The sequence below is a fragment of the Symsagittifera roscoffensis genome, chromosome 5 (genome assembly GCF_963678635.1).
Source record: "Symsagittifera roscoffensis chromosome 5, txSymRosc1.1, whole genome shotgun sequence".
NCBI lineage: Eukaryota > Metazoa > Xenacoelomorpha > Acoela > Convolutidae > Symsagittifera > Symsagittifera roscoffensis.
Window position 1 is genome coordinate 36164807 of NC_087066.1, and position 15263 is coordinate 36180069.

Consider the following 15263-nt stretch of genomic DNA (forward strand, 5'->3'; position numbering starts at 1 on the left):
TGATTCATTTTGCAACTTGTTGTCGTCGAGAAACAATCCAAGTTGAAAAGAACAATGTTTACATATTTTAAGAAAATTATAGTGGGATGAAGACTTAATTATTGAAAAGTATTTATAAATTCCCTTACTCCCAAGTGATACCTTGGATGAACTTTTATTCAGATTCTAAGAAACCTATTACTTATCATTATTTTACTGATATACATAAATACCTTCAACCGAATTTATAACACTGAGGCGATGAATTGCCCATCAATTAAACTTTTTTTATCAAAAAAAAATGTTTTAAAAATTCATTTGGATCTCAAATTCCGGCATCATTATGAATTTTACTAATGGCAATCGATATGTAAATAAAAGCTGAACCCTCCGGAAAATCCGCATTGCGGGATTCAAATCGACAAACACAAATAGACAGACGATACTCCAAAAACAAACCAAAAACTTCAGTTAGCATAAAGATCCCCGCCGTTACTCAGACATTTGTCATCCTGAGCATAGGTTGCGACAAAACTACAGATTTTTATTTGAACTCCAAAAACAATTTAAAACTTAGCCCAAAAAACTGTTTGTTTCACATGTTTATTCTGAAAACCGACAGGTACCTCAAAACTAACTTGGATTTTCTAATGGCAAGCCACGATGCCGATCAATGTAAGCAAGCCAAAAAACAACATGAAAAATGTCAAGGAACTCCATAAAACAGAAAAAAAATTAATGACGTTTTCGAAACGTTGAAAATAATTAGCGTTGAAAATAATGAGATAGTCCTATTAGAGAAAATTGGCAAACTTTTAAATTCACTTTCCGCTGAAAAACTTGTAACTTCACTTCCAACCCGAAAAGTCATTCCCATGTTGCACCATTTCCGCTTTCCAAATTGGAGCATAATTTGCCTTCCAATCAGAACATAAATTTTGATTACAAATTTTAAAAATCAGAGGTAAATCCACGAAAGTCAAACTTTATGCTAACTTCAGCATGATATAAGTTTACTTTTTCGTGAAAAACAAAACAAAAAACATTCTAAGCTGCGTAGAAATTTTACATGGAGACAAAGCTGCAGCTTGGCAAACACGAGCGAGAAATCGGCAAAAAATGAGAGCTTTATTATTCACAAGAACTGAAATTTTGCATGGAAAAAATAGAAAACAATAAAGCCAAATAATGAATAAATTTTGAAATTTGAAAAAGTTTTAAAATAAATTTTTCATAATTCGCGAAAAAAACAGTTGTAAGCTTTCTGTGAAGATGTGCGCAAGCTCTCTGTGAAGGAGTGTTTGTTATTGCACTATTGTAAGAAACAAAAAAACTTTGTTCACTTCAACAGATGCGAAGTTGTAATTTGCATACACACGCAGAAATATGACCGATAACGCTACTGAAAAAAAACTGAATAAGTTAAACTTTCGGTAAAAAAAAATTCTTAGATTACGCAAGGTAATTATAATGCATTAGCAGTACCAGTCAACTTGAAAAAAAAATTACCAACTAACATGCATCAATTTATAGAGCGGACGCATTTTAACTAGTATACAAAAAATCATTAAAAACATCCAACCCTGCCCAGGTTCGAACCCTCTTATTTTGTTGCGGGTCTACTTCCCTACCACTACGCTACAGATCCGTGATACCTCGAAGCTAAAGTGCTATTTGTAATATAATAGTCCTTAGTGTGTTAATATCCTTAGCATTGCCTCTACTTAATAGCTGGTTATTGATCAAAATGAACACTTTCAAAATGAACAAAAAAATTTGCGACTAAGGTTGGAAAAAAAAAGATAATTCATACTATCACACAAGCTTTGCATGTGTAAAAAGCGTCAACTGTGTTACTCCATTACAGATCAAACACAAGGGCATATGGTACTATAAAACCAATGCAGCCTCCTGATTAACTTGTACTTGTATTTTGCGACTTAGGTTTGGGGAAAAAATTTTGCATCGTACTATCGCACTATGCTGCGCTGTGTAAACAAACAGACAAAGCTGAGCTTCGCACCAGTTGCGATACGCAAAAAAAACATAAGATGGCAAGCTAGCCAATAAAAACAGTTAAACGAAAGCCATTTTGTCAAAAAAAATAGGAAAAAACATCAAAAAAATCTATCAAAACTTTCTTACGCTTGTCTCAATTAAAGTTCAATTTAAGGAAAACTTGTCGAGAAAGACAATTGCCAGCAGAAAATGAAACATTGCAATTAAATTTATGAATCTGTAACTAAACCGAATGAAAACTAATAGACGCCCGTTGAGCCGAAAAAAAATCCGTCACGAATTTCAAGATTCGCTTGCCACCGGCACATACATGAATGAAAATTTTTGCATGTTCTTTCAAACTACGTAATTTGAGGCGGATTATTCGATACCGGTTTAGTCGAAACCTCTCAAGTTTGAGCAAAAAAAAACAAAAAAGGAAACAAGGATAGCCAGAAGGTTCCGACCATATTCTTGAAAACAAACTACACATTAATTCAATTGAATGTCGTTTTTTGTGCGTGGTTAGGTTTTGACACTCTTTAAAACTAAAACAATAAATAAACTAAATCAATACAAAATTCCTCCTTATTTTCAACGGTCGGAACAAAAAAAGGAAAAAACTAAAAACTAAAACACACCCGAATACAAAACTCCTACCCATTTTTAACGCTCGGAAAAATAACAAAATTAGAAGTTGGTTACAACCAAGATAAAGACAAAATTCGAATAGAATGGTAATTCAAAATACTGACAAGCTCAAAATTATTTGAAGGTCATCCTCACAGAAGTGACTATTTCCTACAAATTTTTTAAGAAAATTGTTTAAAGGGAAAAGTTTAATTCATGATTAAAAAACAATAGCTCTCGCAAAACTAATTGTTCGCACAATCAAACTTCCGAAACAACTAACATTCTTACCATTTTTCAGGATATATTCTTACAGCTACTGTTACTTGTAAATTAACTATTACGTACTTTTTGAAGCAATCTGCGAAGTTCTGTCTGTGGATGAATGATATGGCCTTGAGATGCGAAGTGATCATCTCATCGTAAGGAGGGGCAAGTGGGGGCTTAAACGACTGCACTTTGACCTCCGGATTGTCAAACCTCAGTTTAGGATTCATTATGTGTCTGTCTCGGAATGAGAACAGACTGGCACATACGTCTCCTGTTTCAAATGTGAGGGATTGGCGCAACTGTGCCAGATATTGGAATATACTCATCGTATTCATGGCCAGTCTGAAATATTTGAAAATCATACACCGTAATTAGAGGGTAGAATGAAAACGGACGAGCAATTCAACGAGAACCTTACGTTGGCCACATGTAAATGATGCCCCTTTCAGATTACACTTCGAAGACTTAGAAGTCTACTTTTCTCAATGCCAATGACATTTCGGCAAAGATACTAATTTTCCTCGCGGTCATAATGTCATTTATGATAACATGTGACTGTGACTCAGGGAAAAGTGTCAAATTATTACCGAGTACGCGCTAAATACCCTGAAGGAGTTGAATGAAGAATTCAGAATCATCCCCGAAAATTCCGAATTTAAACTTTTGTTAGCGTGACCAAACTGAATCATTTGTCATAATTTTACGACAATTTAGAAGGAGCGGATGTGGGAGGCATTCAACTATCAAATGTCGGTGCCCTAATGGATTAATGAGCCGATATGAAATGTTTCACACAGCTACAAAATTATCATAATAAAGCTAGTTTTATTTTACTCTTTTACCATCTCCGATAGTCTGTATGTCAGAATACTTGATTAGTTAGCCTATAAAAATAAGTTGTAACTAAATTTAATTCTTATTAGTTTTATATTCAATCTTAAGATTGTCTCAATTCAAATAAACCAGCATAGATTTTTAACTCCATGTTCGAAATTATATTTCATCTTTAGACATCACTTTGAACTAAGAGATGCCTTTCTGTGCGTATGGACACAATCAGTTGAGCAAAAAGAGTTATCACAGTACTTGAATGGAACCAGACTGTCAATATTCTTAGCACATAGGAAACACCTCAGCACAAATGCATTATCCACGCCACTGACTGTTCCGCCCAGTCTTCTTTCAGCTGCCAGAGCTCTTTTTTCCCTGTCTGACAGTTGAAGATATGCTGCTTTTTGTTCTTTCTCAATCCTTTCCAGTTCTTGCGCCTGTTTTTCTACCTTTGCCGCATCTTTTCTTTTCTGCTTATTTTCTTTTCGCTTTTGAGCCAATTTGTCCAGCTTCCGTTTTTCCTCTTCTTCGTCCAGTGGTTCAGGGATTCCCGATAGAGAGTAGTCGAACTTTTCTGGATAATTGGCTCTAAATTTTCGGAAGATATTTCTTGCTTTCTTGTGCGTCACCAATTGACATGGCGTTTTGTTTTTATTGTTTCTTTCGTTTACATCGAAATCATTATCCAAAAGCAATTCTATAAACTTGCAATCATTGAGTCGAGAAAAGTAATGAAGACCTGTATCGCTATTAAGAAACTTCAAACTTTTTAGCAATTCGATATTTGTTGAAGTAAATGCAAAACAATATTCATGGTTGGTTTCATACAAATCAATAACTTGTTGCAAAATCTCATCCTCTTTTTCCACAATCTTTTCTACGCTATCGCAATTTCCTTCTTCATTTTGCTTCCGACTTATCAAAAGTTCCTCGCTAGTTTCTGTAAGTTTGGATGAAATCATTGATGATTGCGTTTTACAAAGAGTTCTTTCTTTTTTCGGTTGTTGACTTTGCGTCAATTTCTTTTCCGGGGTTCCAGGAGGAGACCTCTGCAATTTGATCTCCCTATACTTCTCCTTGTCCAGCTCTGTTGTCTGTACTAGATTCCTGAAAACTCTGTTCAGCTCTGAAAATGTAGGTCTTTGCATCGGAAACGGTATTGACCTTATCCGCAGATCCTGCTTAGACAAAATAGGATGTTTGCCTCCGAAAAGAATTGAGCTGTTCTCAGTTGAAATCTTGATGAAAATCAGGTCTGACTCTGCTATTTGTTTGGACCACGACTGAAGCAAAGAATAGACCTCCTCTTTTAGACTGGCTTCGCAATGTCTTCTCAAGTTAGCTCCGGCTGATTTGGCCTTATGCCCTCTATTGTCACTAGACGCCTGCGATGTTCCTTGTTTAGCTCGGACGACATACTTATGGAACGTTTTGTGTACAATCGGTTTTTCGTTCTCGAAAACTGCAGCTGCAAAATGACCGCTAGATAGCATTATGATGGTCGTTTTAAGCATCTCTCTGGTTAGCAGCTTCTTCACTCGATCGATGATCACATCTTCTGAAACCTGTTCTTTTTTCCTACAAACCAGACATCTGTGTACTGAGTAGATAACATCACTATCCAGAGATGTGAGGTGGAGTTTCAAAGTGGCACTGGTATCATGCGTGGATCCTGTAAGTGACACTGAGGTGCAACTGGGTTCATCTTCCATTATAGTCTGATGTTGCAAATGTCTGCTATCGTCATCTGGTTCTGAGTCACTGCCTGATATGCTTGACGAGTCTCCACTTGCCTCAATACTAGCGTTGAAGCTCTCTTCGTCTACAGGCTCCTCAGAGCGTAGCATTCTCTTTAGATTATATCGATGCCAGTCGCTTTTGTAGTGGGCCACTTGCTCGCCCCGGTCAGTGAAATTGCACTGACAAGATGTGCATGTCTTTTCCGGAGCAACATCAACCTCGTTATTCTTGTTTTGTTGACTTGATTCAAGCACACTTTGTTCCACTTCGAAGACACTATCTTGACTGTTTCTCAACAGATTTAGCGAAGAAACACATTTCTTTAGGGATTTGTTGTCGAATATATTCGGATAAACTTTTTTAGGTCCCATTTCAAACTTGTGACTATTCAATACACTGTCTCTGAGCTTTTTTATCAGCGAATTTTTTATCTAAAATAGTCCGCTAAATTGGAGCAATTCAATTTTGAATTGAGTACTGAATCAAATTTACTTCAGACGTCAGAAGAGTAAATATACCACGGCAATTCAATGATGTAATTGTGACGACTTGGCATTATTACTAATACCTTAAAATAGAACAGCTAAGCCGTCAAATGCAATTCCTCTGTCCACATAGTTCTGACTGCATTTTAAAGAGAAACTATTCGCACTAATTCAAATCAACAGTAAAAAAAACAACGAAATAAGCAACTGAAAAAGATAACTGTTAACACGGGTCATGAAAAAAGTTCACTTCATAGTAAAAAATATGCTAGTACTTTGTACAAATATTTTAATGGAGGGTATCCGCTATCGCTTAATGTGCCTAATAATTGATCATCAAACCTCTGAACGCAATTAACAACAAACTTTTTCTTCAGAGAACAGTTTTTATATCAGGTAAGCGGCATTCGCATACAATAAAACATAGAAAACGGAAACTTTAAAAGTTAAAATTTAATTTAAAAAAGCTTTGAACCCCCACCTTCGGAGATAGTCTCATGTCATGCCAACTGAGCCATATCCATACCCTATTCAAATGTAGCCACGAATAAAGCTGATATAACACAATCTATTTAATTTTCAGTGCATAAAAGGACTTTCTTGTTTAAAAATCCCCGCCCTCTTCTAAACGCAATGCTAGTGTAACAATGCAATTGAAAGTTTGGATCACGTACCTTCAATTCAGTGTGGAATGATTTCTAAGGCGGATTAACTTAGCGCCTACTTTACTCACGCGTTAATAGAAACTTGATAATGTCGCTCGCTTTAAAAAGCCCAAGTTTGCTTCAAAATACAACAGCGAATGCGCTTTTGAAAAGCGGAAAGCTAACACTTAATGAAACCGCGAAAATATAAACCAAAGTATGAAGGATATGAACAAAACGTTGCGCATTGGTTGAAAAAAAAAACATGAAGCGTCCAACTTGTGTCTACATCCAAGGGAAGTGTTACAGTCAAGCGCAGCTGGGATCCGAGTTACAGTATCTTCCATTTACAATACAGAAAGAACGGTAAAAACTAATTAACAACATTGGAAAACTACCATGGTCCATCTACACAACAACATGACACACAAGGATAGCCGGTTACTGTGCAAGTAGCAGAATGCTCCGAACATAGTCTTCAAAAAAAATTTCAAATACTTGCAGTTTTTTCTGCGTGACACGTGTAAAAGGATCTGACGTAACACTATATTTCAAGCTTTAAAAATTAATTGATCAAAAAATTTTTGAATGACAAAAATTTCTTTTGGCATTCTTTTCTCGGCTCAATGTGCGCCTACCCAATTTTTTGTCAGCTTTGGTTCCGCTCGGGAAAAACTAAAAGCTTATTTAATACTCGTGGTAATTTTTTTTGATATTTTCTGAAAATATATCAATTTTTTCCTAAAAAAGTTTTTTTTTTTAGTTTTTTTTGTTTCTTTGTTTTCTCTTCGCTATTTTGTAAGCTCTGCTTCGCCTCTGAGTCAAATATTCTGCCAAACAGCTCAGAACACGAATCATTGGCAAGCATAAAACCACAGAAAACATTTGCGCAGATATATAAGGCACGCTCGTCAAATGACAAAGCACTAAGGTTTACCCTTCTAAAAAAAACACTAGCAATTCGAGGGCTCCATTTCACAACCCAGAATCTTTACAAAAGAAGCGAAGTTGCACTTCGCATACAAAAGCAAAAATATGACCGATAACTCTTATGGGAAAAACTGAATGAGTAAAACTTTGAGTCCACAAAATTTCTTAAAAGACGCACGCTAATTATTAGTCTAAATAATTGCGAAGTGACACAAGCTAATTATGACGCATTAAAAGTACAAGTCAATTTGAAAAAAAAGAGTAACCAACTAACATCCTCAATTTATAGAGCGGACGCATTTTAGCTAGTATACGAAAAAGTTCATTAAAAACATCCAACCCTGCCAAGGTTCGAACCCTCTCATTTTGTTGCGGGTCTCCTTCCCTACCTCTACGCTACAGATCCAAGATACCTTGAAGCTAAAGCGCTATTTGTAATATAATAGTCTATGTTAATATCCTTAGCATTGGCTGTACTTAATAGCTGGTTATTGATAAAAATGAACACATTTTGTCGCAACAATATTTGCGACTTAGGTTGGCATTAAAAAACTCCAAAAACTAATTTTACTCGAGAAAAATTAAATATAGGCATAAAAAATTGTTGTGAACGGCTTAAACTAACCATAAAGAAGCGCGCTCGCTCGCTTTACTCGCTCAAATTTAGACGAAAACGGTTTTCCTCGACACTGCGAACTTAAATGAAAACTGAGCGCTGCTTAAATGAATCAATGACCATATTTGGATATCATTTAAAACGAAAAAAAGTGCTGAGCTCAGCAACTTCCAGCACGCCAAATCAGACAAAAACACGCATGGCTTACATTTGATGCGGACCCTTTTTTTCTGGGTTTATGAATTTTTCAAATTAGGTACGTGTTCGGCCATACAAATAAACCTACAAGAAAAGTTAATTTGAAAACCAGAGACAAAGCGGAGCTTCGCTTAACTTGCGAACACAGAAGAATCAGATATATACTGAGCAAGACTTCAAAGTATGAAAAAACTAGCTATCATGAGATCTTTTTCTAGACCGAATAGATGACGCAATAAAACTATTCAGCGCAGAAACACAACAAAACAAACAAAACTATTCAGCGCAGAAACACAACGAAAGAAACAAAACTATTCAGCGCAGAAACACAACTATGACGACTTCAATTAGGATGAAAATTGCGGAATCGGTAGCGACGACTGACTTGCAATTAAAACTTTTAATGACATAGTTGATCACATCGAACAAGACGAACATATCGTCTTTCTGACAGTCACTTGGCACCAGGTGCCTTACACCTCTTATTCACCTAAGTATGGTGAATGCGGACACTTTATGCGCCCCATTTATCAGATTTTGTTGCTCAAACGCAGATACTTTACTGAAAGATTGGAATTAATAGATAGGTAGAGGGATTGAGCGTCACGTCGCTATTCGTAGGAGACACCGAGCAAGGCATGCGCCATGGATGACCCAATCTACATCAATCATAATCAACAAAGTGCTGACTGTGAACAAAAAACGCGTTTAACACCAACAATTTTAAACTTTCTAAAAGGAACGCCAAGCTGCTGTTGAGAATGATACAACAACTTTGAATCCATGCTCTCTAAAACAGAACAGATACTTAAATTCTACCGGACTTTTAAGATGTCCAGGATACCATCGAAAGTTATGGATGGTATATAAGCAACCAAGTAATAGCCTAATTGTTGTGATAAACTTTTTAAAATAGTTTCATGTTTGATATGATGCTCATGGTTCGCTTGTTAGAAGGCCTAGGACGGGATTTTAGACAGGCTCAGCAAATTCACTCCTACAACCGAACTCTCCACGAACACTGTGCCGGGTACCAACGAAATAACACCAACCATCTACGATCTGGTCTGAATTCTGGTATGGAAACCGCAGCCTGGTCTGGGCTTTTGCTCTTCTCTTCAGTCCTTATATTCTCTGGGTGAGACCTCTCCTACTCTAGGCATGCAATTGTTTGCCTCTTCCTTTTCGACAGTACTTCTATTTTTAGTGCTTCATTGTGTACCGAAGGATCACATCTCAGTAGGATCTTCTCACTTACTGATGCTGGCCCGCGATAAACCTTCTCCACAATCGCGACAAGAACTGCGGTCACAAGAAGTTTAAACAACTCAAATCTGTCATTTTATAACATTTCATTGCTCCTTCTTTTGTGCTGATGATAATGAAATTAATCCCGGTCGGTTTGTTGATATCCAGATTTGTTAACGCTGCAGATGTCTGTGTTGGCTTGTTTGTTGCTATCTCGAATTTGACCATCGGTTTCTATGATGCTTCTGTCCTTAAAGTTAACAACGATAATTTTTTGCTCAGTTTCGTGGTAGGATAAGAGCTCTGACTCCTCAGTCAACCTGGATGAAATTTTCCGGCTCCCCGTTGGATATGCTCTTAAATGCCGAAATTCTCGCGGTCCAATCTGCCCACTCGCGTGTCCAGCTAAACCTCTGTCACTTTAGCGAGTGCTCCTTCCACTGATGCACCCGTTAGTTCTGGCGTCCCTCAGGCGATGTCCAGTATGGCGAAATCGTTTGATCCCACTGACTTCCTTGAAAGCGCTGTACCAGATCTTTCTAATGTCATGTCTTCCAAAGTTAAAACGGTCCAGTTTGTCCCAATTTCCTTTCATAATGAGTAGTCTGAGGTCGTTGGTCACGCCCTTGACAACTGCACCTCAGCATCGGATAAAATGAAAAACTGGATTTGCATGTTCATGATCCCTAAATGTATCTTGAAAGCTCCTCGCCACGGAGGCAAGACTCACGCCGCAAATAAGACATTCGTCAAAGAAACAAATCCTGTAAGGAGGGTAGCATCTCGGACCTCTGGTCGAACGCTATTAAAAGACCTAAAGAACGAACGATGAAAAAGGGGTAAACCCTCTGCGACTTTAATGCCCGCAGAGCTAAAGAACTAACAGGCCTTGGTCAAATTGGCAGAGCATCTAAAGCCCTGTGCCTTTAAGACCTCGTGTCCAAAAAAGATGAGTCGCTTAGGTACCTTCGCAGTCTTCACCCTCCCGCAGAGCATCTAGTCCTCCGTAATCAGGATGAATCTCCTCCCACCACTTTGCCTACCACTTTGAGTCTGAGTTTGTTCACAAATCTCTCAAAAGTTTCCCAAGCGGCACCGCAGCTGTTCCTTCGCGCTGGTTTCAAAGCACTTGGTTCACGCCGTTGAATGCCCAACACCCCCCAGAATGCTGCCAGAACGCTAGAGTCTCTGAACAGCGTTATAAACAGCCTCGCAGCCGCAAAGCTCCTGCTAGTGCGAACCTCTTTGCCACGGCTAAACTCAAAGGTGATGTCCGGTCCACAGCGGTCGGCGAAGAACTCCGAAGGCTCATTGGCAAGTGTCTGGCCAAAGCCGCGAATGCCGAAGCTCGCGATTTCCTGTCTCCTCGCCAGCTAGAAGTCGTCACCAGCGGTGGCTCAGAATCCATCGTTGACGCTACGAAAATGACAGCCAAAAAGTGCTAAGAGCATGATCATCAAGGCGTCTCAACAGTAGACTTTGAGAACGCTTTTAAAACTCTAGATCACTCTGAGCTTCTCTTTCATGTTCGCAATCGTCTTTCTGTGCTCTCTGCCTTTCTTGCGTGTGCTTACGGACGTCAAAGTCGTCTCCTTTTCGAGGAAATCAATCTCAACAGCGAGACAGGAGCTCAACGGGGGGACCCGCTAGGGCCTCTCATTTTTGCGGCCATCCTGCCCACCCTTGTCGAAACTCTCAAGTTAGAAGCCCCTGGTCTCACCCTCAACTGCTGTTATTTTGCTGATGGTATTTATGCCGTCGATTAAGATTCATTGCTCAAGGCCCCCGAAGTTATCACCTTCCATGGCTTGCGCCTCGACCTCGAAACCAAGCACAGCAAGTGCGAGTTGTGGGCACCTGTGCAGTTTTTGACAATTCCTGCTTCCATCCCGAGAGCCGCATCTGATGTGTTCGAGTTACTGGAGTCCCCCATCGTTGATACTGAGTTCCCAATTAAAGTTCTGGACAAGCGCATCTCAAAAGCTATCAAATGCCTTGAAAAGTTACATCTTCAGGATGACCCACAACTCTCTCTTGGCATCTATCGTACTTGCCTCGCTGCTCCCAAGCTGACGTACTCTCTCCGCATTCTGCCACCTTCTCAGTCTGTCGGATCTTCCCTACGAGTATTCGATGAACTCCTCCACGATGCCCTTTCTCCTATAGCTGGCTCACCTGTTCCCGAGCTTCCCTGCCTATCGCGGATGGTGGGCAAGCCCGGGACCAACACATCCCTGCTTTCCTTGGTAATTCGTTTCAGTCAGCTCATTCGGTCTCGGCAGATAATTAAATGCAAATTTGTGTAGAATATAAAACAAATAAGAGCACCGTGGATTGTGGATTGTAAAGTGTGTGAAAAACTTCGCTAAAATTCCTCTGGAATGGCGTTTTCAGCCGTCAGGTTAAAAAGGATAGACGCGGCATTCCCCACTTGGACAGCGATGCCTAAACGCTGTCGAAAAAAGGCTCCGGCTCTCTCTTCCAGGGTGGCCACTCTCAGTCGCTTGCTCAATTTTTTGAGGAAGACCGTGGTCGAGGGGCCATATCCTCCTAGCGTTTCAACAGCGACGGGTTCAAATATATAGTCACGCTGTAGTGTATTATAAGTGGCTCGTTTCCGATCTTCTGCTTTTTCGGCAACTTTTGGGCCGGCGTAGAGAGCATCGTTCGTGTAACTTGGGCTAAGACGGTCAATGCATGTAAAGTCCCAGATTAGCGATGTTCCTCTTTCCCATGGAACCAGGGTGAGTCCGTCGGGGCGTCTGCCATCAATGCGATACAAATTCTGGGGTTCCAATACAGATGGGATGTTCGAGGTCGAGAAAGCTTGTTTTAAAATGTTGTTGCAAGATGAGTGGCGAGAGTGTCTACCGGAGGACTTAGTGCAGTGCAAAGCGTGAATAGCGTATTGGTCAACAGTGGTGCCACAGACACAAGTGTGTCTTTGAGAAATTGGTGCACCGATCCTGATTGCCGCAGCTACACACAGTTGGTTGTTGGTTAGCTTTAGTCCGAGGGAAGCAGACGGTAGGGCCCTCAACCAGTCACCTGCGCCGTAACAGCTCGCTCCGTTGACACGTTTCACTAAGTTTTCATCGGCGTTTTCTAGCAGTCGACTGCGGGTGTTCAGGCAGAGTATCTCATCAATAGTTCCCTGTTTTGTTGTTTCTGGGCACGATTTTCCAGAAATAATGGTAACGGCCTCAATTGCTCTCGATAAAAGGGTTCCCGTGGCACCGTCTGTGTTGCCGCCATTCGCAATGAAAGATTTGGTTGACGCAATAAAAGCGGGCAAGGCTTAAAATTTAGATTAGGCTTAAAATTTGCTCATACTGAAACAAAAGAATTGCGACAACTCGGAGCAGCGTAAACAAATATTTGCGCAGCAATTGACTCTGAAAATTGAACTGAACCAAATTTTTAAAATGCCAGCTTAACTACATACGAACTCACCTAATCGATTGCCAAACCCGATTGCCAGACAAGTTGCCGGCAGAGCACCCCCTCGGTTTAAAAGCGCTCTCGAGAAGGACCCTTTTCGGAGCTTCAAAAGGATTCCATATACACACACCCACAGCAGCAATGAGAGAGAATTAATTCGCGGATCATAACTCATATTATTAGAAACCGTTTGTGATTAAAGGGATGGCTAAAAAATTCTGTTGCAAAAGCGTCAAAAACTTGAAAAATTACAGAGATGCTACAAACACCCGGTGGCACAACAATTTCAATGAGTCTTTACTGCAAAAAAAAACTTTAGGGAAATTTACAATTACTCGCTCAAACCAAAACAATTGAAATTCAACCCAACCATTTAACAAGAGAAATAAATTACTAAACTACGCAAATTTTCATCTTAAATTGATTGCAAACAAAAACAAGCACATCAAAACAAACTCAACGTAACCACAGGTTCAATTAACACCACAATAGATAAAAGATGCGTAATAACCTTTCATTTCTCTCCAATTACAATACGAATACGGCAATAGGCACCTCCAGATGTTCTGGCGGATTTTTATGTTAAAAGAACGAATAATATAGAATACTTTCCAGCACGACGAAATTTTCGAAGGTATAGTTTGCCAGGTATGTAGTAGTAGTAGCAGTATTATGGATTTTTATGTTGAAACTACTCAAACTTTCAAATTAGAAGTCATTTAAATTAGCACACTTTAAATACATTACACAAGAGACACCACCTCGACCTTGAAAAACGAAACAGCACTAATAAACTAAAGCTTATTTTCAAACAATGACCCAAAAATTTTTCGTGAAATACTGCTTTTGCTTCGTTTTAGCTCAGTATTGTCACTGACAATCTTTTCCTTCTGCCACTTAGATCTGTCTTTGGAGGAACAATTCTCTCTTTCACAACACTCTCCAGGCACATCTTGATCGAATTCATGAATTGTATCGCACCCTCCAACTGCGACATTCATTCCAATCCGCTCCTTTTCAGCCACATTTACTCCAATGGAGGAACCACTCGAGGTCCGTTGTTTTATGAATAAACTTCGCTTTGAAATCGGAGCACGTGCTTGGCCCTTGATATCTCCAGCCGAACAGCTTTTCGTAATTTTTCGCTTCACTTCCGTTTGCTCACCGCAGCAGGCCAGATTATTATTCACAGAGCGCGCATGAGTTATTGTTGCTTTAGAGTTCAATTCTTCTGCCAATGAATTCAAATCACGTATTCCAGTTCTAACGACTATCTTTGTGCTCCGATTTCCCTCATTTACAGGGAAAGGTTTTAACGATCTCATATAACTTGCTACAACATCGCGCGTTTGTGCTGGTTCGCCCTTCAGGTTTGTTCGCAGCGAAGCATCAAAACCTTTGTTTGAGATTGGGAACAAATTGTAATTCACTAAAGGTGACAGTGAATTCAAGTCATTCTGTACGGCAATTCGAGATGACCTTCTCGGAGACGGAGTTAGAAGAGGGTCAATCTCACTCAAATTTGCTGTGCTGCCCTGAATAGCAGAAAACTTGCCTTTTTCATCTCTCGCTTTTCTCTTGAACAAATTTCTCAGCTTACGAGCTCTTGGAAAACCTGAGCCCTGTCTTGTTTCCTCATTTTGCTGAGCTCTGCCCTTATAGACGGGCGACAGTTTCACGAGAGGGCTCTTCATTCCTCCTTAAAACAACCGTGTAAAATTTACTTGTATGCCTGGACGAAGTATGCCATGCTGTTGAAACAGAGCCGAAACTTCATTGGAAGGCGAAAGCTTTCACAACGAAACAACCACTACTGAAGATGACGCTCGACTTGACATCAAGGCAAATGGAGTGCAGTCTGTATTTAGACATCCGCGAATTCATACTCTATAAACAGACAAAAACTGTATTAACCAAACAGAATCAAGATGAGAAAGCGAGCTTTCGAATTAAATAATTATTATTTATTAATTTCTTCCTTGTCTCGATTCTGATTGGTTAAACAGCATTTGTCTGCTTACTTACAAGTAGGAATACGCGGTTGTCTTAAAACTGGTACGTAACCAAGTCAAATGGACTCTGGGGAGGCCGACTCAGCCGAACCTTTATCGATGTAAAAGATTTTCAACCCCCAGGCTAAATCCGGTGCGTATTCATAGGTTCCAAAATGAAAAATCAGTCCCATAGGTTCCAAAATAAAAAAGCAGTCGCATAAGTTCCAAATCTTTCCAATTGGTCAAAAGACTAAATTAG

General features: G+C 39.5%; 1 protein-coding gene across 1 annotated transcript in view; it reads right to left on the minus strand.

Moving 5' to 3' along the window:
• The window catches only part of LOC134846715 (uncharacterized), a 413719-nt gene that overhangs the window by 13733 nt on the left and 384723 nt on the right, over nucleotides 1-15263 (minus strand). The window contains exons 2-3 of the mRNA XM_063864100.1: nucleotides 3895-5879; nucleotides 2956-3219 (exon numbers count right to left, since the gene is read on the minus strand). Of these exons, the coding sequence (XP_063720170.1) occupies nucleotides 2956-3219; nucleotides 3895-5819 (2189 nt within the window). The 5' untranslated portion in view covers nucleotides 5820-5879. The remainder of the gene's footprint in view (nucleotides 1-2955; nucleotides 3220-3894; nucleotides 5880-15263) is intronic.